Below are 25,619 nucleotides of genomic sequence, written 5' to 3'. Positions count from 1 at the left end.
CATCAATCTTATTCCAACAAGCTTATCACACTCACACTAATGCTCAAAGTATGGACATTCTCTAATGTGTAACTCTTCCAACACCAATCGGCTCAACTAGCTTAGTTTTTACCTTCATTAAACTTACATATGCACATGGTTTAAGAGGCAAATAGTTCTATACGTTCTACATATGAAGATTAGAGTCTGCCTACCTCCCACTATTCTCTATCTCCCAGAGGCAACCATTTTATAGTCTTTTATTGATTATTTTTGCATGTCATCCTTGTGCAGGGGCCATGCTAGCCCTCTCTGTAGCATTCCAATTTTAGTATATGTGCTGCCAAAGCGAGCACTTAATTGGTTATTTTTAACTGCTTCTTCTAGAGATGATAGCCAGAACTCAGATAGCATGCTTATATTGCCACTTCTTGACTTCTCACCCGTCGGAAATATTCACTGACTTCCCACTATGGATGATTGGGATACAATGCTCTGTCACTCCTGACCCCACCCAACGTGTGCACATCTTTACCCCATCAACATAATATTTTAATGTTGGATAACATCATAGTCAGTGTCCCCATGATAATGATATTGGATTTTATAGCTCAATCGTGTAACATCCCTAGCTTTTGTGCGTATCCACCTGCTTATGTGTATTTTGTGTGACCACCACCATATTCAGGGTACAAACAGTTCTGTGGCCACAGAGGTTACCCTTGTGCTACTCTTTCTTTGGGACAGTCAGCTCCATCACACCAACCTCTGGCACATGCCAATCTGTTCTCTATAATGTCAAGAATGTTGTGTCAGTGGAGTCACACAGTGTGTGACATTATGCGATTGATTTTGTTCACACAGTGTAATGCCTTTGGAAACTTACAAGCTGTGCACATGAAAATAAATTATTCCTTTTTATTGCTGAGTAGTATTTCCTCGTAGAAATGTAGCACACTTGGTTCCACCATTCACTTATCACTGGATATTTTACTTGTTACCAGCTTTTTACCATTACAAAGAAGGCTTCTGTAGACATTCACACACAGGTTTTTGTGAGGCTGTAGTCTTCATATCTCTCAGATAAATGCCTGGGAATGTGACTTTGAGGACAGCGAAACCCACTTCCTCTCCTGAAAGAAAAGAAATGATGCAAACACATGCAACTTCTTCTTTTTTATAGACTTTTTATAGATTGTTTGTTATAGATTGTTTTATAGATTGTTTTTTCTAGACAAAAAGTTATCTCTACACCCACTTGGGGCCCAAAAACACAACCTTGAATCAAGAGTTACTAACTCCACCAATAAGCCAGTGAGGTGCCCCAAGCACAACCCTTTCTGAGGTCCACAGTACACTGTGCATTGAGGTGAAGTTTTACCAGTTCCATCAATAAAGGGTTACAATAGGGAGTCAGTTGTGGAGCAGACCTCATTTGATCCCCAAGTTTTTCAGGTCCTGTCAAAGCCATTCCTTCCTCCAGTACAGTAGCTCTTGGTGGAGGATGGTACAGAATGAGGGCACAAGCTAGCCACCCTCAAGTGTCATAGGCTCAGGAGTTTAAGACAAAGCCCCCAACCACAGATTCTTCTTGGCTTGGAGATTCTAAGTGAAGAATCACCTGGAAGACCTCCAGATGGGGGGAGGGGCCCAGTGCAAAGCGCAGAGGCCCCAGGTTGGCAGGAACCATTGTTTCTGCTAGAACTGTCCACTCCCTCTGAAACATAAGAAAAGGCCTCTTCCTACATTTCCTCCTCACCATGTAAGGTCTTCTGTACATGACTTCTCTTTCACAATGCACAAGCAGATTGCTGCCTCACAGCTATGTTACTGCATCATAGATGCTTCCCTTATATCACATGAGGGGTGGGTATTTTTTTTCTACAGATCAGAGGCTCATTTTCCCCAGCACACTCATTTGCACAGAGCAGGGTCCTCTGGCCTCCACAATGTCAGCTCCTGCTTCTGAACCCAGCCCCCCTCTCTACCTGCTGCTGGCTCTGCTATTGGGACTCACAGGTGAGCATTGCCTTGGGGGAGACTCCCCTTTCCCTGACTCCTCAATCTTTCCCTGCCCGTGGACATTGAAGGCATCCAGGTAAGTACAGATATGCTACCTAGGTCTGCCAAAGAACGCCAAGGACTGGGTATCATCTGAGAGCATGATATCAGGGATCTGAGCATTTCCTCTATGAATCTATCACCCTAGCTGGTTACCAGAGGTGTCCAAACAGTTGATGCTTCAATTGGTCACAATGACAATGTGTGTGTTCATTGACCTAATCCTCACAACGCCCTGCCTGGTAGCTCAGACTGTCCTGATTGCAGATGGGGAACCTGAGGCAGGGAGAGCAGCAGGCCCAATATCACTTACTTAAGTCAGAGTGGCCCAGCTGGGATTCATGTCCAGGCCACCCCGCTCCACAGATCATTCTGTTAACCATGTTATGCTCCTTCTTTCTCAGTGGAGGCTAATTGCAGAAACATCAGAAAACACGGAGAGACAAACAGAAAAAGAGCCATCACATATCACACTCAGGGGTCTCTAGAGTTCCAATTCTGCTCTGTGAACTCAGAAACTTTTATTAATAATGTGCTGGATGTTTCCTATGTGTTAAATTTTTTTTTAAATTTATTTATGATAGTCACAGAGAGAGAGAGAGAGGGGCGCAGAGACATAGGCAGAGGGAGAAGCAGGCTCCATGCACCGGGAGCCCGACGTGGGATTCGATCCCGGGTCTCCAGGATCGCGCCCTGGGCCAAAGGCAGGCGCTAAACCGCTGCACCACCCAGGGATCCCTGTGTTAAATTTTTTACTGAAGTTTAACACGTTTTAAAATTTCATTTATTCTTCAAAATGAACTCTATAGTAGCATGCTAGGGCAAACATTATATATATGTGGGAATGCACTTGTATGTGTGTGTGTGTGTGTGTGTGTGCAGGTGTGTACATGTATAGGTGGGTGTGAAAAAGCTGCATACACAAACTTGCTCATGCACATGGAATTTTTTCTTTCCTTTTTAAATTTAAAATCAAAATATAACATAGTGTATTGTTAGTTGAAGAGGTACAGGTTAATGATTCATCAGTTGCATATAACACCTCATGCTCATCACATCACGTGCCCTCCTTAATGCCTATGACCCCATCCTCCCAACCCCTCTCCAGCAACCCTCAGTTTGCTTCCTAGGGTTAAGGGTCTCTTGTGGTTTCTCTCTCTCCCTCTGATTTTGTCTTATATTATTTTTCCTTCCCTTCCCCTATGATCCTCTGTTGTTACTTAAATTCCACATATGAGTTAGGTCATATGATAATTGTCTTTCTCTGATTGACTAATTTCACTTAACATAATACCTTCTTGTTCAACCCACATCATTGCAAATGGCAAGATTTCAGTTCTTTGATGGCTGAGTAATATTCCACTGTATATATACCCCATATCTTCCTTATCCATTCATCCGTCCATGGACATCTGGGCTCTTTCCATAGTTTGACTATTGTGGACATTGTGCTATGAACTTTGGGGGACAGGTGCCCCTTCAAATCACTATGTCTGTATCCTTTGGATAAATACCTAATAGTGTAATTGCTGGGTTGTAGGGTTGCTCTATTTTCAACTTCTTGAAGAACCTCCATACTGTTTCCCAGAGTGGCTGCACCAGCTTGCATTCTCACTAACAGTATAAGAGGGTTCCCCTTTCTCTGCATCCCTGCCAACACCTTTCATTTCTTGACTTGTTAATTTTAGCCATTCTGACTGCCATGAGGTGGTACGTCATTGTGGTTTTGATTTGCACTTCCTTGATGTGGAGTACTGCTGAGCATTTTTTCATATGTCTGTTGGCCATTTGTTTGTCTTCTTTGGAGAAATGTCTGTTCATGTCTTCTGCCCATTTCTTGACTGGATTATTTGTTTTTTGGCTGTTGAGTTTGATAAGTTCTTTATAGATTTTGGATACTACACCTTTATCTGATAAGGCATTTAAAAATATCTTCTCCCATTCTGTAAGCTGTCTTTGATTTTTATTAAGTGTTTCGTTTGCTGTGCATAAGCTTTTTATCTTGAGGAAGTCCCAGTAGTTCATTTTTGCTTTTGTTTCCCTTGCCTTTGGAGGTGTGTCTAGCAAGAAACTGCTGCAACCAAGGTCAAAGAGATTGCTGCCTGTATTCTCCTCTAGGATTTGGATGGATTCCTGCCCACATTAGGTCTTTCATCCATTTTGAGTTTTTTCTTCTTCTGTATGTGTAAGAAAATGGTCTAGTTTAATTCTTCAGTATGTGGCTGTCCAATTTTCTAACACAATTTGCTGAAAAGAATTTTTTCCATTGGATATTCTTTTCTGTCAATAGTTAAAAGATTCAAATATCAAAGATTAGTTGACCATAGAGTTGAGGGTCCACTTGTGGGATCTCTCTTCAGTTCTATTCATGTATGTGTCTATTTTTCTGCCAGTACCATACTGTCTTACTGATCACAACTTTGTAATACAGCTTGAAGTTCAAAATTGTGATACCACCAGCTTTGGTTTTCTTTTTTCAACATTCCTTTGGCTTTTCAGGGTCTTTTCTAATTCCATACAAATTTTAGCACTATTTGTTCCAGCTCTGTGAAAAATTCTGATGATATTTTGATAAGGATTGCATTGAATATGTAGATTGCTTTGGGTAGCAGATATTTTAACAATATTGGTTCTTCCCATCCGTGAGCACAGGAAATTTTTCCAATTTTTTGTGTCTTCCTCAATTTCTTTTATAAGTGTTCTATAGTTTTCAGAGTACAGATCCTTTACCTCTTTGGTTAGGTTTATTCCTAGGTATCTTATAGCTTTTGTTGCAACTGTAAGTGGGATCAACTCCTGAATTTTTCTTTCTTCTGTCTCATTGTTATGTACAGAAATGCAACTGACTTGTGTGCCTTGATTTTATTTCCTGCTGCTTGCTGAATTCCTACATGAGTTCCAGCAGCTTTTGGGTGAAGTCTTTTGGGTTCTCCACATAGAGTATCATGGCATCTGCCAAGAGTGAAATTAGATTCTTTACCGATTTGGATGCCTCATATTTCTTTTTGTTGTCTGAATGCTGAGGCAGGACTTCCAATACTATGTGGGACATCAGTGGTGGAAGTGGACATTCCTGTGGTGTTCCTGTCCTTCTGGGAAGAGTTCTCACTTTTTCCCCCATTGAGGGTGATACAGGAGTGGGCTTTTCACGTATGGCTTTCACAAAATTGAGGTATGTCCCCTCAATCCCTACACTGCAGACAGTTTTAATCAGGAAAGGATACGGTATTTTGTCAAATGCTTTTTCTGCATCTATTGAGAGGATCATATGGTTCTTGTCCTTTCTTTTTCCAAAAAACTTCATTTATTTATTTGAGGAAGAGAGAAGAAGCAGAGGGAGTGGCAGAGAGAGAGGGAGAAGCAGGCTCCCCGCTGAGCAGGGAGCCTGACATAGTCTCCATCTCAGGACCCCAAGGTTATGACCTAAGCTTAAGACAGACACTAAACCAACTGAGCCACCCAGGTGCTCCAGTTCTTGTCCTTTCTTTTGTTAATATGGTGAGTCACATTGATTGACTTGCAGATGTTGAACCACCCTAGCAGCTCTGGAATAAATCCCACTTGGTCAGGATGAATAATCCTTTTAATGTACTGTTGGATCCTATTAGTATCTTGGTGAGAAGTTTGGCATCCCTGTTCATCAGGGATTACTGGTCTGTAATTCTCCTTTTTGGTTGGGGTCTTTGTCTGGTTTGGAATCAAGGTAATGCTGGCCTCATAGAACGAGTTTGGAGGTTTTCCTTCCATTTCTATTTTTTTAAACGGTTTCAGGAGAATAGCTATTAAATCTTCTCTAAATATTTTGTAGAATTCTGCTGGGAGGCCATCGGGTCTTGAACTCTTGATTGTTTGGGAGATTTTTAATAACTGCTATAATTTCTTTCCTGGTTATGAGTCTGTTCAATTTTTCTATTTCTTCCTGTTTCAGTTTTGATAGTTTACATGTTTCTAGGAATGCGTCCATTTCTTCCAGATTGCCTGATTTGCTGGCATAAAATTGCTCATAATATATTCTTATAATTGTTTGTATCTCTTTAGTGTGGGCTGTGATCTCTCCCCTTTCATATGATTTTCGATATCTGGTTGCTTTCTCGTTTCTTTTTGGTAAGTTTGGCCAGGAGTTTATCAATCCTATGAATTCTTTCATGAAATCATGTCCTAGTTTCATTGATCTGTTCTGTTCTTTTGGTTTCTATTTCATTGAGTTCTGCTCTAATCTTTATTAATTCTCTTCTCCTGCTGGGCTTAGGTTTTCTTTGCTGTTCTTTTTCTGGCTCCTTTAGATGTAAGGTTGTGTTGTGTATTTGAGACTTTCTTTTTCATGATTTTGTTTATTTATTTTTGAGAGACACAGAGAGCGAGAGCGAGAGAGAGAGAGAGAGAGAGAGAGGCAGAGACACAGGCAGAAGGAGAAGCAGGCTCCATGCAGGGAGCATGACGTGGGACTCGATCCCAGGTGTTCAGGATCAGGCCCCGGGCTGAAGGCAGCACTAAACTGCTGGGCCACCTGGGCTGCCCCTGTATTTGAGACTTCAATGTTTCTTCAGAAAGGTCTGTAATACTATATACACCCACTTAAGACCATCTTTGCTGCATCCCAATGATTCTGAACTCTTGTGTTTTCATTTTCATTTGTTTCCTTGAATAAAAAAAAATTATTCTGTAATTTCCTTGTGGACCCATTCATTCTTTAGTAGGAGGCCCTTTAACCTCCATGTATTTGTGTTCCTTCCAAATTTTCTCTTGTGATTTAATTCAAGTTTTAAAGCATTGTGGTCTGAAAATATGCATAGGATGATCCCAATCTTTTGGTACCAGTTGAGACGTGATTGTGACTCATTATGTGATGATTTCTGGAGAATGTTCCATGTGTACTCGAGAAAAATGTGCATTCTGTTGATTTAGGAGGAAATGCTCTGAATACATCTGTAAAGTCCACCTGGTCTGTCATTCAAAGCCCTTGTTTTCTTGTTGACCTTCTGCTTAGATGATTTGTCTACTGCAATGAGTGTGGTGTTAAAGTTCCCTAGTATTATTATATTATCATCGATGTGTTTCCTTAATTTTGTTATTAACTGGTTTATATAATTAGCTGCTCCCACATAGAGGCATAATATTACAATCTTCTTGTTGGGCAGACCGTTTAATTGTCATATAGTGTCCTGCATCATCTCTTATTACACTCTTTGTTTTAAAATCTAGCTTCTCTGGTATAAGGATTGGCACCCTATCTTTCTATTGATGTGCATTAGCATGATAAATGGTCCTCCACCCTGTCAATTTCAATCTGGAGGTGTCCTTGGGTCTAAAATGAGTCTCTTGCAGACACAATATCAATGGGTCTTGCTTTTCATCCAATATGACACCCTGTGCCTTTTGATTGGGGTTTTTAGCCCATTTACATTCACAGTAATCATTGAAAGATAGGAATTGAATTCCATTGTATTACCTGTAAAGTCCCTGTTTTTATAGATTGTCTATGTTCCTTTCTAGTCTATGTTACTTTTGGGCTCTCTCTTTGCTCCAAGGCTCCTATTTAATAGTTCTTGCAGTACTGGTTTAGTGTTCACAAGTTCCTTTAGTTTCTGTTTGTCCTAGAATTTCTTTATCACTCCTTCTATTTTGATTGACAGCCTTGCTGGGTAAAGTATTCCTGGCTGCATATTTTTCTCATTGAGCATCTTGAATATATCATGCCTGTCTTTCTGTCCTGCCAGTTCTCTATGGACAGCTCTGCAGCTAGCCTTATGTTTCTACCCTTGTAGGCTCCAGACTTCTTGTTCTGAGCTGCTTTCAGGGTTTTCTCTTGGTCTCTGAGATTTGCAAGTTTCACTATTATATGTTGAGGTGTTGACATATTTTTATTGATTTAGAAAAGGAGTTCCCTGTGCCTCCTAGACTTGTATGCCTGTTTCCTTCTCCAGATTAGGTAAGTTCTCAACTATGATTTGTTCAATTAAATCTGCATCTCTCTCTCCATATCTGTCTCTGTTGTGTCTCTCTCCTCCACCGCTGCAGCCCTAGTATTCTAGTATTATTTTGCTTTATGCTATCACTGATCACCCTTTGTGATTCCATAGCTTTTCACTTTTTCACACTGCCTTTTTCTCTCTTTCACAGTTGCCTTTTGCCTTCTATATTACTAATTTTCTTTTGCTTCATTTATCCTAACACTAAGAGCCTCCATTTTTGACCACATCTCAGTGATAGCTTTTTTTATTTCAGCCTAATTATATTTTAGTTCTTTTATCTCTCCAGTAAGACATTCTCTAGCAGAGAACATTTCTTTTCTAGCCAAGCTTATATCTTTATACTCATTGTTCTGAATTCTAGTGCTGACATCCTACTTATATCCATGTTGCTTTAATCCCTAGCAGTCCGTACTGCCTCTCTATTGGAATGAACAAATCATCCAGAAAGAATAGAAGAAAGAGAGAGAAAATAAAAAAATAGCAACCACACCAGAAAAATACAAACAAAACAAATCGAAGGACTATAGAAACAAAAGAAAGAGAGAGAACACTCTGTGTTCACCCAGCCTGTTACCGAGTGTTTTTATCTCAGGACACAACACTGTTTGGAGTCTCTAAATTTTAGGAGCTGCTCTGGCATGCACCCACGTGGTTCCTCCTGGAGAGGGAACGAGGTCTCCTGGGGTTTTTCAGTTTCCTGGGCCCCTGCTTAGAGAGTGGTCACCGACCATGCCACCGTTCATGGTTTATGGCAACACCTAGCTGAAAAGCCCACTCTGAGCATGCTGATGCAACAGGCTTCCCCACTCCAATGCCTGGGAACTCTGCTGCCTTCCCTGTTATTGCTGTGATCCTGGGGATCCTGACGTCCCAGTCCCACCTGGGGTTCAGCCCCACTTGGCCACTTGAGCCTTTCAGACAGGAATGTCTCCCACTGTAACAGACTTTTAAAAGTTCCAAATTTTTACTCCACTGCTATATCTCGTTCTGGTGCCTGCCTTACAGATGCTTCCTCCCTCTGTGGTTTATCTTCTGATATATCGCCCTGTACTCACACCTCTGCACCTCCTACCTTGCAAAAAGCAGTCACTATTCTATTTGTAGAATTGCAGCAATTCAGTTCTGAGATCTCCAGTTGATTTCACATGTGTTCAGATTGATTTGATAACTATGTAGATGAATTCCAGGAACCAACAAAATTAGGGTCCCCTCTCCTTCTGTCATCCTACTTCTGTAGAGGTCCACACATGGGATTTTTGGAAAACATTTTGCTTTTGCTTTTTCGTAACATGTCCAGTCTCCATAAAATGAACACTGAACAGATATTTGGATCCTTGTCTCTCAGCTACTCACTCTCTTTTGAATTCTCTAAACCTATTGCTCACCCTCCACTAAGTTCTTAAGTAAAGCAAGTTTCTCTCTTGACAAAATGACTAGAACTTTGTGCATTACTACTCTGGAGATCCCCTTCATGTAGGATCTGGGTGGGAAGAGGGGAAAGAAGGATAAAACATTGTGGAGATTACTGCCTGTATGATCTGCATCTCTAATTAAATCTTATCTTCATCCCAATCCCAATTATCTGATGTTGGGTGATGCCTCCATGTCAGGGAATCTCATGAGGAATAAGTGTCCAATTTCTTGAATACTCACCATGTACCACACACAGCTAGAAATACCTACATCTCTTATGTCATGTTATCTTAGTATCCAAGCTAGACATTCTTGTCACTTCTACCTTAAAGATAAGAGGAGGAGGCAGGAAAAGGTCCAAATCCCTCAATGGTACATGGGAGGGGTATGAGTGATTTTAGGAAATCTGATGCTAAATCTCATGGGCCTAGGCAAGGATCTTCTCAAACCCTACAGCCCCACTGCCATCCCATGAGATTCCTGTAGATCTGCCAAACAGTGTAGGAAGGGTGGAGTGTGGAGAAAAGCATTTGTGGTTTGCTTCTCTCAGACTCTTCTGTTTCCTGGGTATATGCAAATAGTTGTTTCTCCCAAGCCATGCATGTGGGAAACTCAGATTCTGATGTAAATTCCTGAGAAATTCTCCAATGAAGATAGACCTCAGGGTCTCAGAACATGGTCACATTACACTATTCACACATTGCACAAATGTTTACTATACACATACTAAGCAACAAGGAGTATTACATGAACATAGGGCACACTGGTGAATAGAAGAGACAAAGTAGTAGCACTCATGGAATGTATGTCATAATGGAGGAAAGGACAGGAAACAATAGACATAACAAATCAGAAATAACGTTGCATTCAGCAACTTTTGAGTATTAAGGGAAAAAAACATGACAGAACATCTGGATAAGACAATGAGAGAATGAATCTTCATGGTGGGATGTATTTACACAGGTGCCTGAGTGGCCATCGTGAGAAGGGAGATATGAGCATCGATTATAAGAAGGTGAGCCATGATTTTCTGGGGAAGAGCCTTGCTGAACAGTATGGGAACAGCATGAGAGTAGAATCCTCTGGCTCTGTTCAGGACTTGGGCATTGACTCTGACCGAAATGGTTGCCATTACAAGGTTTGGAAGAATAAGTGACAGGATCCCATATGAGTTTTAAATTATTCTAGTATTTGATGTAGAATGACCACCTTGGGGCATAGACAGAAGCAACTAGAGCATTCAAGAGCTCATTGTGTTCATGCAAACGAGGAAAAGTCTTGAGCAAGCTAGCAGCCAAGAGAAAGGGGAAAGAGGTCAGATTGTGGGTCCATGCAGAAGGAGAGGTCAGGATTTCCTGATATGTAGGATTTGGGGTGGGAAAGAAAGGTTCCAAGGCCTTGGGACTTGAGCGTCTGGGAAATGTGCAAGAATGTGGAGGCAATTGAGGAGTTCAGTTTGGGAAATATTAACTGTGATAGGTTGATTTCTATCTAAGGAAAATGTCAAGAGGCTGGTTGGGCACACAAATCTGGAGTCAGGAGCAAGGCCTGGGCTAGAGGTAGAAATGTGAACTTTAAAGATACAAAATGACAGATTTTCACCTTTCACTGGGTCCTCTTGACCCTCGCAATCTTCTTCCCTTTGTCCTCCAATATTCTCTCCATTTTACCATCCAACACACATTCCTATTTCTTCCCCTTTTTATCTTAGCAGTTCAGTTTCCAGATCCCCATCTTCTTCTCTAGACTTACAAACCACACCACCTGATATTCTTGCCACGCCTGCAACCTGCCTGTAACAGCATGTGCCCTCCTGAGGAGACATGTTTGCTTGCAAACTGCTAAGTGCATGGTTTTTACCAGTTCGCACTCTGCAAGGGTGAATGACAATGTTCTCGCTGAGGAGTAACTAAGAAATAGAAAAGAACCCTGGGTGTATGTGTGGTGCCACAGCACACAGCAGCTGCTCCTCTGATGTATGTCTCTGCCTGGTTTTTAGGACACTTCAAGGAAGAAGGAGTGATTTTGTATTTCTTGATGTCTCCAGAGACTGGCTGGTCACTGAGACCGGAAATCCACCTGCAAAGTCTTGCAGCTGCAATTAAAGGACCCCTGAGGTGGACTCATGTCCCTTCAACACATAGTTCATTGTCCAGATATAGCCAGTCTCCCATAATTCTTTTCAGAACATGAGTTTGAAGCCTCCTGTTTCCCCTGCTTTGTGGCTCCCATGGTTCTACCGCCCCCTTGAAGGGCGGGTTTCTCAAATCTCCCTGCCTTTGGAACAATATCTTTTCTCTTTTCCCACCAACCATTTATTTCCAATACAAAGCTTTACATGGGGTGATTATCTTCTGTGAGCATACAATTCTTACTGTGCTAAAAGACATGTAACATAAAATCTACTGTTTCAGCCATTCTTAAGGATTCAACTCAGTGGCTTAAGTGCATTCACAATATTGTGAAAGCAGCACCACTGTACATTTCAGGAACTCTTTCAACATCCCTAGCAGACACTCCCCATCCATTGGACAAGAATTCCTCATTCCTTCTTCGGCTACAACTATTGGTAAACTCTGTCCTACTTTTTTGTACGTATGAATTTGTCTTTTCTCAATACTTCATGTCACTGGAATCATATATCTGTCCTTTTGTTTATGGCTTATCACTTACAATAGTATTTTTTAGGTTTACTCATAGAGTATATCCGAATGTCATTGTTTATTAAGGCTGAGTGATATTCCATTGAATATATCTACATTAACATTTTGTTTATCCTTCATCACTTGATGGAAATGAATTTTTTCTACTAACCTTCAATTATTGAGAATAATGCTGGTGTGAACATTGATGTCCTGACTACATACTTATAATTTAGTGGATATTTACCTAAGAGTTGAATTGTTTGGTCATATGGTAAATTATATATTTTAAATTTGAAGAACACCATTGTTTCTACTGTGGCTGCACCATTTTATATTCCTACCAATGATGTACAAGAGTTTCAATTTCCCCACAACTTAGTCAACCTTTATTTTCTGATTTCTTATTGTATTGTATTGTTTTGTTTTTGATAAAAGCCAGCCATTCTAAGGAATGAAGAGATATCTCACTGTGGTTTTGATTTTCATTTTTCCAATGACTGGTGATGTTCAGCATCTTGTCAAATGGTGCTTTCTCACCATTTGAATACCTTCTTGGAGAAATGTCTATTCTAGTCTTTGCTTCATTTTTTAACTGGGCATTTTGTTATTTGGTTGTTCAGTTATAGGAGTTCTTTATAATGCTAGTTATTAATCCATTGTGAGAAATATGCTTTGCACCATTGAGTTAACTTTCTCCTATTCTGTGAGTTGTTTTGTCACTTTTGATATTGTCCTCTGCTGTACAAAAGCTTTTAATTTTGGTAAAGTCCAATTCATATATTTTTTATTTTCTTACGTGTGCTTTTGGGGTCATGCCCTAGAAATCACTGTCCAATCCAATATCATGAGTTTTGCCTATAGTTTTTCCTCAGATGTTTATGGTTTTAGCTATTACACTTAAGCCCCTTCAACCAATTTGAGGTCATTTTTCTATGTAGAGCAAGGTATGCGTTCAACTTTATTCTTCACATTTAGATATCTTGTTTTCCTAGTACCTTATGTTGAAAAGGCTGTTCCTTCCTCTATTGAATAGTCTTGGCACTCTTGTTGAAAATCATTGGACCTTATATGTGAGGGTTTGTTAGGGTCTCTATTATATTCCATTGTTGTATATCTGTATTCTATTCTCAGTATCACAGTACCATGATGATTACAGCTTGTAATAGATTTTCAAATAAAGAAGTGTGAGTTCCCCAACTATGTTCTTTTCCAGGATTGTTTGGTGATTTGGCGTCCCTTGAGATGAATTTTAGAAGGGGGATTTTCTGTTCTGCCAAAAAAAAAAAAAATGTCATGGCGATTTTGATAGTGATAGTGTTTGAATCTCAAGATTGCTTTCGGTAATCCTGATGAAGTCTTCCAATCCACCAATGCAGGATGTTTTTCTATTTACTTATGGCTTCTTTCATTTCTTTCAGCAATGTTTTGCATTTTTAAGTGTTTTGTGTCCATGCAAAAATTTACTTCTAAGTATTTTGTATTTTTTGATGTTAGTATAAGTGGAATTGTTTGCTGAATTACCTTTTTGAGTTGCTCATCACTAGCATATAGAAGGCTCCTGGTTCGTGACTATTGATTTTGTATAACACAAATGAGCTGAATCAATTATTAAGTCTAACAGTTTATGTTTATGTGAGGAATCTTTAGGATTCTACTCATGAAATCAGGTCATGTACAAAAGACATAGTTTTACTTATTCCTCTACAGTTTAAGTGCTATTTACTTATTTTTCTTGCCTAATTGCATTTCTGGAACCTCCAGTATTGTGTTGATACAAGTGGTGAAAGTAGGCATCTTTGCCATGTTCCATGTTCTTAGAGAAAACCTTTCAGACTTTCCCCATGAAGAACGATGTCAGCTATGGTTTGCATGTATTACTTTATCGTTTTATGTAAGTTTCCATCTATTGCTAGTTTCCTTGTTTTTATCATGAAAAATCTTTAATTTTGTTGACTGATTTTTCTGCATCAAATGAGATATCATGTTCATATATTCTTAATTCTGAAATTTGGTCTATTACACTATCTGATTTTCATGTGTGAATCATCCCTGTATTCCACGAGGAATTTCACTTGGTCATTTTGTATCATTCTTTTAATATGGTGTTGAGCTGGTGTTGCTGATGCTTTGTTGAACATTGTTCCATCAATATTCAGACAAGATATTGGTGTGCAGTTGTCTTGTAGCTCCTTTGTTGGCTTTGCTATCAGCATAATGCTGCCCTAGGATGAGTCTCAGAAACTAGAAATGACTTAGGAGATTTTTTTCCTCTTAAATTTTTTGGAATAGTTTGAAGAGGATTAGTGTTAGTTTTGTGTTTGTTTGTTTTTTAATTTTTGGAAAGCGTCTCTCATGAGCTATATGGTCCTGGGCTTTTCTTTGTTGGGAGATTTTTGATTATCAATTCAGTCCCTTTACTAGTGATATCCTATTCAGAAGTTCTATGTGTTCATGATTCAGTCATAGTAAGTTGAGGGTGTCTCGAAATTTGTCCATTTAATCTAGGATATCTGGTTAATTGGTTTACAATGTTTGAGATATTCTTTTAGCATCCCCTTTATTTCTATACAATGGTTAGTAATATATTCCTCTTATTTCTGACTTTAGGTAGTGAAATCATTTCTCTTTTCTTTGTAGTCAATCTAGTTCAAATTTGTCAACTCTGTTGGTCATTCTGAAAAGGTACTCGAGTTTGTTGATTTTCCCTCTTGTTTTTCTATGCACAGTTTTTAAATCTCTAGTCTTTACTTCCTTCATTGTGCTGGCTTTGGGTTTATTTTTCACTTCTTTTTCTAATGTCTTACAATGATAGTTGTTAATAGATTTGTGATCTTGCCTCTCTCTAAATCTAAGCGTTACACCGATAAATTTTGGCTGGCACTGCTCAGACCATAGGTTTGGGCATGTTGTGTTTCCATTTTCTCTTTTTTCTTTTTTGTGTGTGTTTCTATTTACATTTATCTCAAGATGTCCTCTAAATCCTCTGTGATTCCTACCTCACCCTTTTGCTTATTAAGAGTGTGTTGTTTCATTTCAATAGATTTGAGAATATTGATTTCCTCTTCTGTTACTGATTTCTAGTTTTATTTTACAAAGAGCTTCTTCAGTTCCCTGCTTGAATAGTCCTTCTAGTGAGTTGCCTGCTCACTCAGCCTGTGTGATGACGGCCCATACAAAAGGTTTCCTATCTAACTGGTTTCTGTAATAGTCAGGGAGACATGTGGTCAACATGGCTTTGCACAGAGGTCCGTATCCTAATACCCAGAACCTGTGAACAGTATTCTCTAACACAGCCAAGGAGATTTTGCAGAAGTGGTTATGAATCTTGATGTGAGATTATTTTAGATGATCAAAATGGCCCCGACATAGTCACAAGAGTCCTTGTAAGAAGGAGGCAGGAAAGCCAAAGTTAGAAAAGGAGAAGTGGGAATAGAGGCAAGAATTTGATATGTTAAGAATATGGGAACTATGAGTAAAGGAATGTGGACAGCTTCTAGAATTTGGAAAAGCAAGGAAGAGATCTCCGGAAGAAAGGCATCATGACTGACTCTTGGTGTTAGCCCAACAACACTAATTTTGGATTCCTGATCCCAGAATTTTAAGATACTACATTTATACAGTTTTCAGGCACTAAATGTTTAATAATTTGTTACAACGGCATTTGGAAACTAATATAATGTGATTTCAGTATGTGAAAAAAATCCCAGAGATTTAAAACGCTGTGTTACTTCTCATTTAAACTACCTGTTCCTTGTGTATTGGAAGCTCTGCCATCACTGTCACTCAAGTATCCAGACAAAGGAAGGGACCTCAGCATGGGATTTGCATGTGAAAGAGGAAAGTTGGTCCACAGAGGTTCTTGAAGTTAAATGCACAGCCCTGAAATACATGTTCCCTTCAGCTCACACACAGTGGTCTAAGGAAGTCTCCTGGTCCTGCTGAATGCAAGGGATCAGAAAGTACAAACTTTCATGAGGCTGGAAAGTGGACACCCAGAGACTTTTGGTGAAGTATGATGCTTCCAGAGTGCTGAGGCACTCAGACCTGGTGTGCCACACCACTGTGTCTCTCTGTGCCTTAGTTTCCTCATTTCGGATAGGGTCTCACCTTATAAGCTCATTTTGAGGGCTGCATGCATGTACATGCAACATGCTGAGTCACGTCCCACTCACGGGGTGCACTCAGTCAATGAGCTGTTGTGGATCAACCCTTGACGAAACGTGCAGGATCACATAAGGATGGATAAATGACTTCTTTGTTTCCCCTCCAGGTGTGGCAGGTGAGGCAGAGCTGCAGGTGATCCAGCCTGAGAAGTCAGTGTCTGTCGTAGCTGGAGAGACAGCCACTCTGCACTGCACCCTGACCTCCCTGATCCCCGTTGGGAGGGTTGAGTGGTTCAGGGGGACAGGGCCAGGCCGGGAGTTGATCTTCCATTTCAAAGGAGGCCACTTCCCCCGAGTAACAAATGTTTCAGACTCTACAAAGAGGAACAACATGGACTTTTCCATCCGCATCAGTAATATCACCCCAGCAGATGCGGGAACCTACTATTGTGTGAAGTTCCAGAAAGGAAACCCTAATGTGGAGTTGAAGTCTGGACCAGGCACCCTGCTCACCGTGAGTGGTGGGTATGGCATGACATCCTTCTTCCCCTGGTTATGACAAGTCAATAAGAATGCCCTCCATTGTCTAGGCAACAGCTAAGCATCAGGTGTTGTAGTGGGGGCCCCTGATTTCAGCCACTTCCACAGATCAGAGAAGTTGAGGCCTAGAGATGTTATGCTATTTGCTCAAAGTGCCCGGTGGGAAAATAGTGGGAAAATCTAGAATCCCAGGCTGAAGGCTCCACAGCTCTTACCTTTTCCAATCCTGACCAGCCCTCTGGTTTCAGGGATAAGGGAATGAAAGTCTGAGTGACTTTCCCAGTCATGAGGTCTCACCTCAACCCTGGCTCCAGAGAGCACTCCCCTCAATGTATCACTGTTCTCTTTACTCAGCACTTATTGAGCACCTGCTGTGTGCAGGCTCTGCTCTGGGTGCTGGGGAAGCGGCAGGGAACAAAACAGGCAAGAGCTTCTCTCTCATGAAGCTTAAGTTCCTTTCCCTTCCAGTGAGAATAAATGCTCCTTTGGCAGAGAAGTGGGTCAATGTCTTTCTTTCAGCTTCAGAAAACTCACAACGAGAAGAGGCACCGGCTCAATGTTTTCTCTGACAGCCCTCATTGGAAATGATGCCAGTGTTAGGGCATTTGTTGTGAGGGTGTAAAGAAAGCTTCATGCAATTCGAGTTCTAAATTACAAAATAGTGACTTAATCTCCCCACAGCCCCTGGACAAAGACAGGGAAGGTAGCCTTATCCTGATGGTGCAAGTATTACTGAACTTCCCAGTGGCACATCCCCTGAGAACGACTGGGGGGCATCTTCTGGAGGGTGTTTTAGGTCCCTTGAGCAAGACTTCATATTCTAGACTCAGTTCTTGGGACCCCACGTCTTCCCTCTGTTGCTGAGGCGCCAGTAGGTCTTGGTACCCAGAAGGACCCTTCCCCATAGTTGCTTGCAGTTTAGAAACTCAGAGGGAAAGGAGGATGGTGTCACTGTCGGGCTGGAGAAGGTGGGACACTTGCTCAGTTGTGGACAAGAAGCCTGGAGGCCACAGGAAGTCCCTAGGGACGCAGTAAGGGGTCGGAGTAACCTCTTTGTACCTGGATGAAAATAGTTTGGTTCCTTGGTGAGGTATAGACAGAGACTATCCAGGGGGGTTCTCTCACAAAGTTGTCTTCATTTTTACAGATAAGGAGATCATAGGGAAAAATTTCCAAAGCCAAGCTCTGCACAGGGGCCAGCAGCTCCATTTACTAGGGTTTGAGGAGAATATTCACAGGGGGATTCAACGTTATAATGAGGTTGACTTAATTGTAGGTCACTTTCTGATTCATCTGCTCCTTTCATCTGCATTTCTGTGTTAAATTCCAAACCACTGCATCATTGCCTCACTTGCCCCTCACTGCAACCCCAGGGAAAGAGAAATGCCTGCTGTCCCATTAAACAATGGGGGAGCCGCGCTGTGCCATGTCCACACCTCTGGTCAGCCAGCCAGCCTGGTTCTGGCTTCCATGGGGTCCTGCTCCACCCCTGCTTCCCCTGTAAGGAAGCTGCACAGGCTCTCTGAGGTTTCCAGGGAGGCAGCTAGGAACCCTGGATACCAAGAGTGAGAGCCATCAGAAATGTCCTTCTTGTGCCCAGATTGCTGGATGTCATCTGGCAGAGAGAGAAGGCACTGTGAACTCAGGGCTTGGACTGCACCTTGGCCCTGGGCCCATCTCAGTTCAGCTCTGGAAACTCCTTCCTCCTCTGTGTGATGAGGAGATGACACTGCTCTCCTCACACTATCAGGAGGGCTGAGGCTTCCCCACAGTGTCACACGTATGGTTAGTGCTGTTGACTACCGTCATGCTTACTGTTCATTGATGCTCCTCTTGTAGCCAAACCCTCTCCCCCTGTGGTGTCCGGCCCCATGGCCAGGTCCACGCCTCAGCAGACAGTGAGCTTCACCTGCAAGTCGCATGGCTTCTCCCCCAGAAACATCACCCTGAGATGGTTCAAAAACGGGAATGAACTGACAGCCTCTCAGACCACTGTGTACCCAGAGGAAGACAACGCTTCCTACAGCATCTCTAGCACAACCAAGCTGGTGCTGGCCCCGGAGGATGTTCACTCCCAGGTCATCTGCGAGGTGGCCCACGTGACCCTGCAGGGGGGCCCTCCGTTTCGTGGGACTCTCAACTTGTCTGAGACCCTTCGAGGTAGACGCCCCTCACCCTCAGCCCAAGCCAGGGTCTGGCCCCCAAGCCTAGGAGCCTGGCGCTCCCCCACTCTGCTCCAGGCCTTCCATTGCCTGGAGTCTGACTCCTGACAGACCCTCCCAGTCACCCTACACCTGGATGTACAGTCACCTCCCCGGTTTCCATGGCAGCTGCCTGGTGAACACCGACCACCTGCCAAGCACTGTGCTAGGCAGTCTGATTTGCTTTACCATAGCGCTTCCAATTATTGAGCACCTGCTGTAATCCAAGCCACCGCGTGCTTGGTGATTTCATTTGTTTTGCTACAGTTACTCTATCCCAACTGCCTGCCAGAGGCTGTGTGTCTTGATTTCACTCATCCTTGCCTTAATAGGAACTATGGGTCCTTGAGCTCCTACTGTGTGCTGGCACTGTACTTAGGGGTTTCATATATGCGAAGACTGTCCTCAGTATTTGAGGACCTGCTGCATGCCTGGAAGAGTTCTGGGTGATTCCCTTGCTGTGTGGTGGGAGCTAAGTTTTCAGTCCCTCCCCTGTGATCTGTTTGTTCCATAAGGTCAGAGCTTCTGCTCTGTGCTGTTTCAGTTCCGCCCACCTTGGAGGTTTCCCAGCACCCCATGGTAGGGGACCAGGTGAATGTCACTTGCCAAGTGGAGAAGTTCTACCCTCAGCGCCTACAGCTGACCTGGTTGGAGAATGGAAACGTGTCCCGAACAGAAACTCCCTCAGTGGCCTCCAACCTCCTAGAGAACAAGGATGGGACCTTTAACTGGACAAGCTGGCTCCTGGTGAATTCATCCACCCACAGGGAAGATGTGGTGTTCACCTGCCAGGTGCAGCATGACGGGCAGCCTGCAGTCACCAAAAACCATATCCTTGTGGCCTCTGCCCACCAGAAGGACCAGGAAATACATAAAACCCAAGGTGAGGTCTCAGTGGGCCTATTCCTAGCACCCTCCCCCTTGCTCCTTACCTGACAGTGATTAAGGCACTGTGCCAGGCCAGCCACCTCGTCCCCCTGTTGTTCCTCACCTAAGGGTGGTCTCTACCCTTCTAGAACTTCCCATCATCACCAATGCAAGTATCTGTACCTGCCTCTCTGAAATCCTGGAAGGTAGCCCTGGGGACCTGGAGTTTTAAGTTTAGGTGACCATGGGTAGTCACAGCATGGGCCTCCTCTCTCCCACGATTTGGGACAACAGGGCATCAATATTCATGATCGCTTACAGAACATTTACTTTATGTCCAGTTCATTTCTGATCTCCTTTCCTGCTTCAACAAACCTTGTGACCTTGGGATTTTACAGAAGGGACCCAGGGAGCAAGGTCGGACAGATGGTAAAGATTTCTTGCCCTTAGACTAGGTGATGAGAAAAATGATTGAAAGGAAACTGGAGCTCCTAAAACAGGACCAGAGACTTGTACAACAAACATGTGTTCATTATAGCAGCAGGGCATTGTCTCAAGGGCGTAGAGAGTCCCCTTTCCATGATCAGAATATTTCTTATTTCTCTCTCATGTAACATCAGCAGGAGGTTGAGCCAGGTTTCCAGAAGTCTGCTCTGGAGTCCCTCTCAAAGGCCCATGATCCTTCTAACATGCCCTGTGGCTTGTCTTCACTGCTCAGTCAGCACTGGGTCATCGAGTGTCCATGTTCTTGCTGGCCCTGAGAGTAGAGAGAGGTAGGTTGGGGAGACCTAATGATTTCCCTTAATAGGAGAGGTATGCAGAAGTTGCATCATTGTATCCAGTAATGACCTAGTCATGGGTGCACATCCAGTTGCAAATGGAGTTCATAATGGTGTGGTCGTGTGATTAATGACATTGGTTTTTCTACAAAAGCAATACCGTTACACACCTTGGAAAATTAAGAATAATTCCCTAATATCACCTCAAATGGTGTATGTATTCATATTTTCCACATTTCTTGTATAACTTTATTTTGCACATCGAACTTGGTTTTAATTCATCTGTAAATACTTCGAGGAATTTTCCTGTGAAACCCCTGGGCCTCCACAATTCTTTCTTTGTTTGGAAAAGAATCTGAATAGCTAAGACTACTCAAATTCTTCATTTCATATTGGATGCTTGTGCCAGGCTGTGCTTTTGAGGAATTTGGTCCTTTTCCCTTCAGTTGTCAAGGTTCTGCCCACTGATTGCTCGTAATGTTACCTTGTTATCCTTGATGTCTGTGGTGATACCTCGTCTCATTCCTGATACTGCAAGTATGTCATTTGTCTCTTTTTTTGTTGTCAGAATTGTTAGAAGTTTTTCATTTTATTGAGCTTTTCAAAGAACCCGCTTTTGTTTCAGTGGTTTTTCTCTATTGTTTCTCTTTCCAATTTCATTGCTTTTCCCCTCATTTTTCTTGTTTGAGTTTATTTTGCTCCTTTTCATTTTTTGAAATGGGAACTGGTGTTATTGAGTATAGACCTTTCTAAGTTCGAATGCCACTCTTGGGCCTCCTTCAGTGCTGGTGGAGTCAGGAATGTGGAGCCAAGGTACCTGGAGCTGTGTTCCTCCTCCAGTCCAGGGCACCCATCGTGCCTGCATTCCTATTCCATCTATCAGGGCCCTCCTATGCTTGGACATCATGTGATTTCCAGAGGTCAGGCTTGCACTCAACCAGGAGAGCAGGGAGAGAGAACTCTACATAATCATGTCTGGTCTACCTGGGTTGGGTTTTTGTCTTTGGTCTTGCACTAGGCTCAGACTAAGGCTGTTACTTCTTATACTTCCAGTGGTCTGGAACTGACATGTTTCCTGTATGCTAAGGTTCGAAATGGATATTGGGGTTGTCTGGCTTGGCCTTTTGGGCGCAAGTACGATATGCCTATGTGTCCCTGATGTACAAGGATGCCACCTCCCCTGGGCAACCCAAGGCAGTGACCACTGCCATCATGGGACCAATTGGTGTGGTGTAAGGATGCATATCTTTTTGTTCATGTTTATGATACTGAGGAATTTTACAATACTTCTAGCTTAAAAGAGCTCCCTTCTCTCAGCATAGCATGACCAGGTATGTTACTAGGGCTTGGGGTTGGTTGGCTGGTTCGGAGAGTGGGAGACAGGCTCTGAGTCCTCTGATCTTTCTAGTACTTTGTGAGGAACCCAAGTTTGCCTCCTCCATTGTTCTTTCTTCTCTTCATCCCTCAATTTGGAAACAGCACTTCTTTCTCCTTTTTTGCCTTTGACCCCCACAAATTATGCATTTTAATCAAGCCTCTCCCTTTTATTCACATTTGTTGGCCTAAAATGTCCCTACCTCCCTGTATTAGGTTCCTATTACTGCTATAATAATTAGCATGTGAATAGTGGCTTAAACACAAATTTATTTCGTCCATTTCTAGAGATGGGATGGCAGGGCTGTGTTCTTTCAGGGGACTCTGGGGGAGAGCGGGCGTCCTTGCTGTTCAGCTTCTAGAGGCAGCCACACTCTTCGGCAGAGGGCCCCACACACTCTGACCTCTGCTGTGGTCGTCATGCATCTTGCTCCCATTCTCTTGCCTCCTTCTTTCACTTATAAGGGTCTCTGTGATTAAGTTGGCTCGGCTCAGGTACTCCAAGATAAACCCACGCAAAACCCTAACTAATTACTACACAGTCTTTCTTGCCATTTAAGGTACCAATTGTTCCCACTCTAGGGGTTCTGGGCTAGCCCTCTTATGTCAAGCATACTTGGAAACCCCCTCTGTGTCCTGATCTGCAGGACACATTTCCAATATTTTCCTACTTTTAGCTGTATTGTATATGGGAGTGGCATTTCTAAATACCTCTCAGGCTCCTTGGCTAGCTACCCTTGTCTGTTGCACTTGCCCTTTCCTGAGCAAGTGAGCGTGAGAGGGCAACATGTAAAGAGTAGTGCATTTGGATTTGGTGGCTTTTCCCTTTTTTCTCCCAGAGATTTTGCAGTTTGGGCATTGTTCTCCAAGGACTACTGAGAGCCAATTTTCCATAGTATTTAGTGCCCTTTTGTTGTGTTTTCTTTGGGTTCAGAGTCTGTGTTTGGAGATGAGTAGCCAAGCTGCTACTTTGTCCTCAGCAGACACAAGTGTCCTGAGGGCTTTGAATGCCTTGGCCCCGAAGTCCTTATCCCACATCTCCGTATCAATCTCCCATATTTCCCCCAACACGTTCCCTGTTCTGGCACAGCAGGTGCCCTGTAGCTGTAGACTTCAATCCTCTTTGTAGCACTCTTTGATGCTCTTAGGATTACGTTGAACCCAATTATGTCCTCAGCTTTTCTTCCCTTTGCCTGTAGGAAGTAAGAGTCTACAATGTTGCCCAGAAGTCCTGACTTTCCCAAGAACCTTTCATGTGTGATCAGTCGGACTTGGCTTTCTTTTGTTTTAATTTTTTCATCAGCTTTCTCTTTTCATTGTCCTTTTCCAAAGAGTTGATGCCCAGTAACATCCACCCAGTCCCATAGTTCTCATAATTACCAACTCATTTCCAGAATTCCAGGGCACTCCCCTCCTATGCTTACACCCTCCGGGGTCACCACAGTGAGGTTCCAGCAGTGACAATAGCAGAGCAAGCTGGTACCTACCTTACTCTACCTCCTACCAGGACTGGGGCCCTCTTGGCCAGCCAGTTGATAGAGATCCTGGTCCAAATGTGCACTTTAGAGCTGGCTTTCCAGACCCCTCCCAGACAAGATCCACATGTCTTGTGTCCTGGGAAGCAAACTCCAAGATGCTATGAGAAGGGGTAAAGCTCACTCTGAAATGCTGCCCAATCCATATGTGTGAGAGAGGGAAGGAGGCAGGACTGGCAAAGGGAGATGTTGAACACAATATAGCACAGCAAGACGGGGAGCTCAGAGAGAGCTGGCAATCTGGATGCTCTTTGTGAGTTGTTTTAACTGGAGTGAAGAGGCTAGTGTCCACTTAGCCTCCACTTCTTCAGTCCTCTACTTCAGGCTGCCTGCTAGAAGCAGGTGCAAAAGTGGGCAATGCAGCTCTTTCTACTGAGAGAACACTAGGTCTGGACCCTGTTGTGACCTACCATCCTCCAGCACGCCAAGGGCAAATATGGTGTGCTCTTAGCAGCTTCCTTTTTTCTATTTCTTAAAAATTTTATTTATTTATTCATCACACACACACACACACACACACACAGAGGCAGAGACACAGGCAGAGGGAGAAGCGAACAAGCAAAAACCAGTCATTGTGAAAAGGCAAATATAAAGTTGTGCTTCCTGACCCAAGCTCTATGTCCACAGAAAAATAGCAGCTGGTGTAGGTACAGGGGTCCAGGTGGGCTGGATCGTGTTTAAATGCCCTCCTAAGCATTAGACTCCATTTCCTTCCCTCCCCAGGAGGTTTCAAGAGATCAGGCCACCTTGAGGCCTCCCTCAGCACATGAGAACCTGAGGTCATCAAGCCCTTACATGGAGCAAAGCAGGGCAGCCTTCACCTTGTTCATATGACACTTGCCCTCACTCTACTCAAGGCTGGGCTGACATTTGTTCTTATTACCCTGGTATTGAACTTGTCCTGGCCCAGGGACAAGGTCTCAGAGTTATCCCATGAGACACCAATGAGGGAATGCCTGGGATTTCTCACTTTTCGGTGACCCTCCTTCAACTATGAGCTTATTCCCTCTTCAGAAAGAGGATATATGACCTGACTAGGTTATATAAGGACTAGGACTAGTCCTTATATAAGGACTAGGTTAGTAAACCACACTTACAGGTTACTGAGCCCCATTCTCTCCACTCCTTCCCTCAAGAAGGACACCTGTGTAGCCTGAGAAAGGTGAGCAAGATAAGGAACTTCTTACTCTGAATTCTGCCTCAACTTGAGTGCAAGGGCGATTCACGACTATCCGAGTGTTGATGGGGCCCAGTTGACCCAGATGGAATAATTGGAGGCCCCACAGAATGGACTCCAAGGTGCCCCTTCTTCTGCTTTTTCAAGATCTTATTAATTTACTCATGAGAGACACACAGAGAGGCAGAGACATAGGCAGAGGGAGAAGCAGGCTCCCTGCAGGGAAGCTGTTGCAAGACTGGATCCCAGGACCCTAGGATCATGCCCTGAGCCAAAGGCGGATGCTCAAACACTGAGCCACCCAGGTGCCCCACCCCCAGGGTGCTTCTTAATATGGTGCCTTATGTCCCTTCATTTCCAGACCCAGAGCTGTCTGCTCCACTGCTGACAGCCCTCCTCCTGAGCCCAAAGCTGCTGCTGCTCATCACTGTCTCTGCCATCTATGCCCACAGGAAGCAAGGACCTAACTGTAAGTTTGGGTCAGGGAAGGCAGTCAAGGTCAGTCCCAGTAGGATCCACGTCAGGAAGAGGGGCAGCCCACAGTGGCACAGAGGGTCAGCACCCATCTGGAGTAAAGAGCTGGTGACACACTTCCCTTGATGCCCTCAGAAATCTCAGGGACCCTCCAGGAGGTTCCCAATACCAGGGAGTGTGGGGGGAGGGTGTAGTTGGCGGTTGAGGTTCAAGGCCATCAAGAGTGTGCACAGAGTCCTAGAGGTTCTGGGAAGGGAGTGGGCAGAGGGCCTGAGTGAGGGGCAGCTGGTGCAAGGAATCCTTTGGAGACCATCCCTAGATTATCAAACATGGGGCTTCTAAGGATACAAGGAGTCTGCTTCTAGGAGATGCTTATAGGTGCCAGATAGTTGCTCTGAGGAGGGCTCCTGGCTGACCCTCTGTGGGACAGACTGGATGGGATGGGGAAGGAGGGGGTCAGAACGTGGGGGAGAGCCTGAGGTGGCAGTGTCCTATATCA

The 25,619-nt window shown here is 43.3% G+C and overlaps 1 protein-coding gene and 1 non-coding gene across 2 annotated transcripts in view; one reads left to right on the top strand and one right to left on the bottom strand.

Annotated features, from left to right (window-relative positions):
* Positions 1-228: 228 nt before the first annotated feature.
* LOC140595531 (U6 spliceosomal RNA) lies at positions 229-335 on the bottom strand. Its single transcript, XR_011997263.1, has one exon. It is a non-coding gene; the product is annotated as a U6 spliceosomal RNA (small nuclear RNA).
* A 1,511-nt stretch (positions 336-1,846) lies between these two features.
* The window catches only part of LOC140595374 (signal-regulatory protein beta-1-like), a 28,744-nt gene continuing 4,971 nt past the window's right edge, over positions 1,847-25,619 (top strand). The window contains exons 1-5 of the mRNA XM_072736206.1: positions 1,847-1,998; positions 16,341-16,694; positions 18,553-18,873; positions 19,459-19,797; positions 25,008-25,115. Of these exons, the coding sequence (XP_072592307.1) occupies positions 1,929-1,998; positions 16,341-16,694; positions 18,553-18,873; positions 19,459-19,797; positions 25,008-25,115 (1,192 nt within the window). The 5' untranslated portion in view covers positions 1,847-1,928. The remainder of the gene's footprint in view (positions 1,999-16,340; positions 16,695-18,552; positions 18,874-19,458; positions 19,798-25,007; positions 25,116-25,619) is intronic.

This window comes from Vulpes vulpes, chromosome 14 (genome assembly GCF_048418805.1).
Source record: "Vulpes vulpes isolate BD-2025 chromosome 14, VulVul3, whole genome shotgun sequence".
NCBI classification, from domain to species: Eukaryota; Metazoa; Chordata; class Mammalia; order Carnivora; family Canidae; genus Vulpes; species Vulpes vulpes.
Note: the sequence above shows the minus strand (reverse complement) of the source record. Positions and strands in the feature narration are given on the sequence as shown.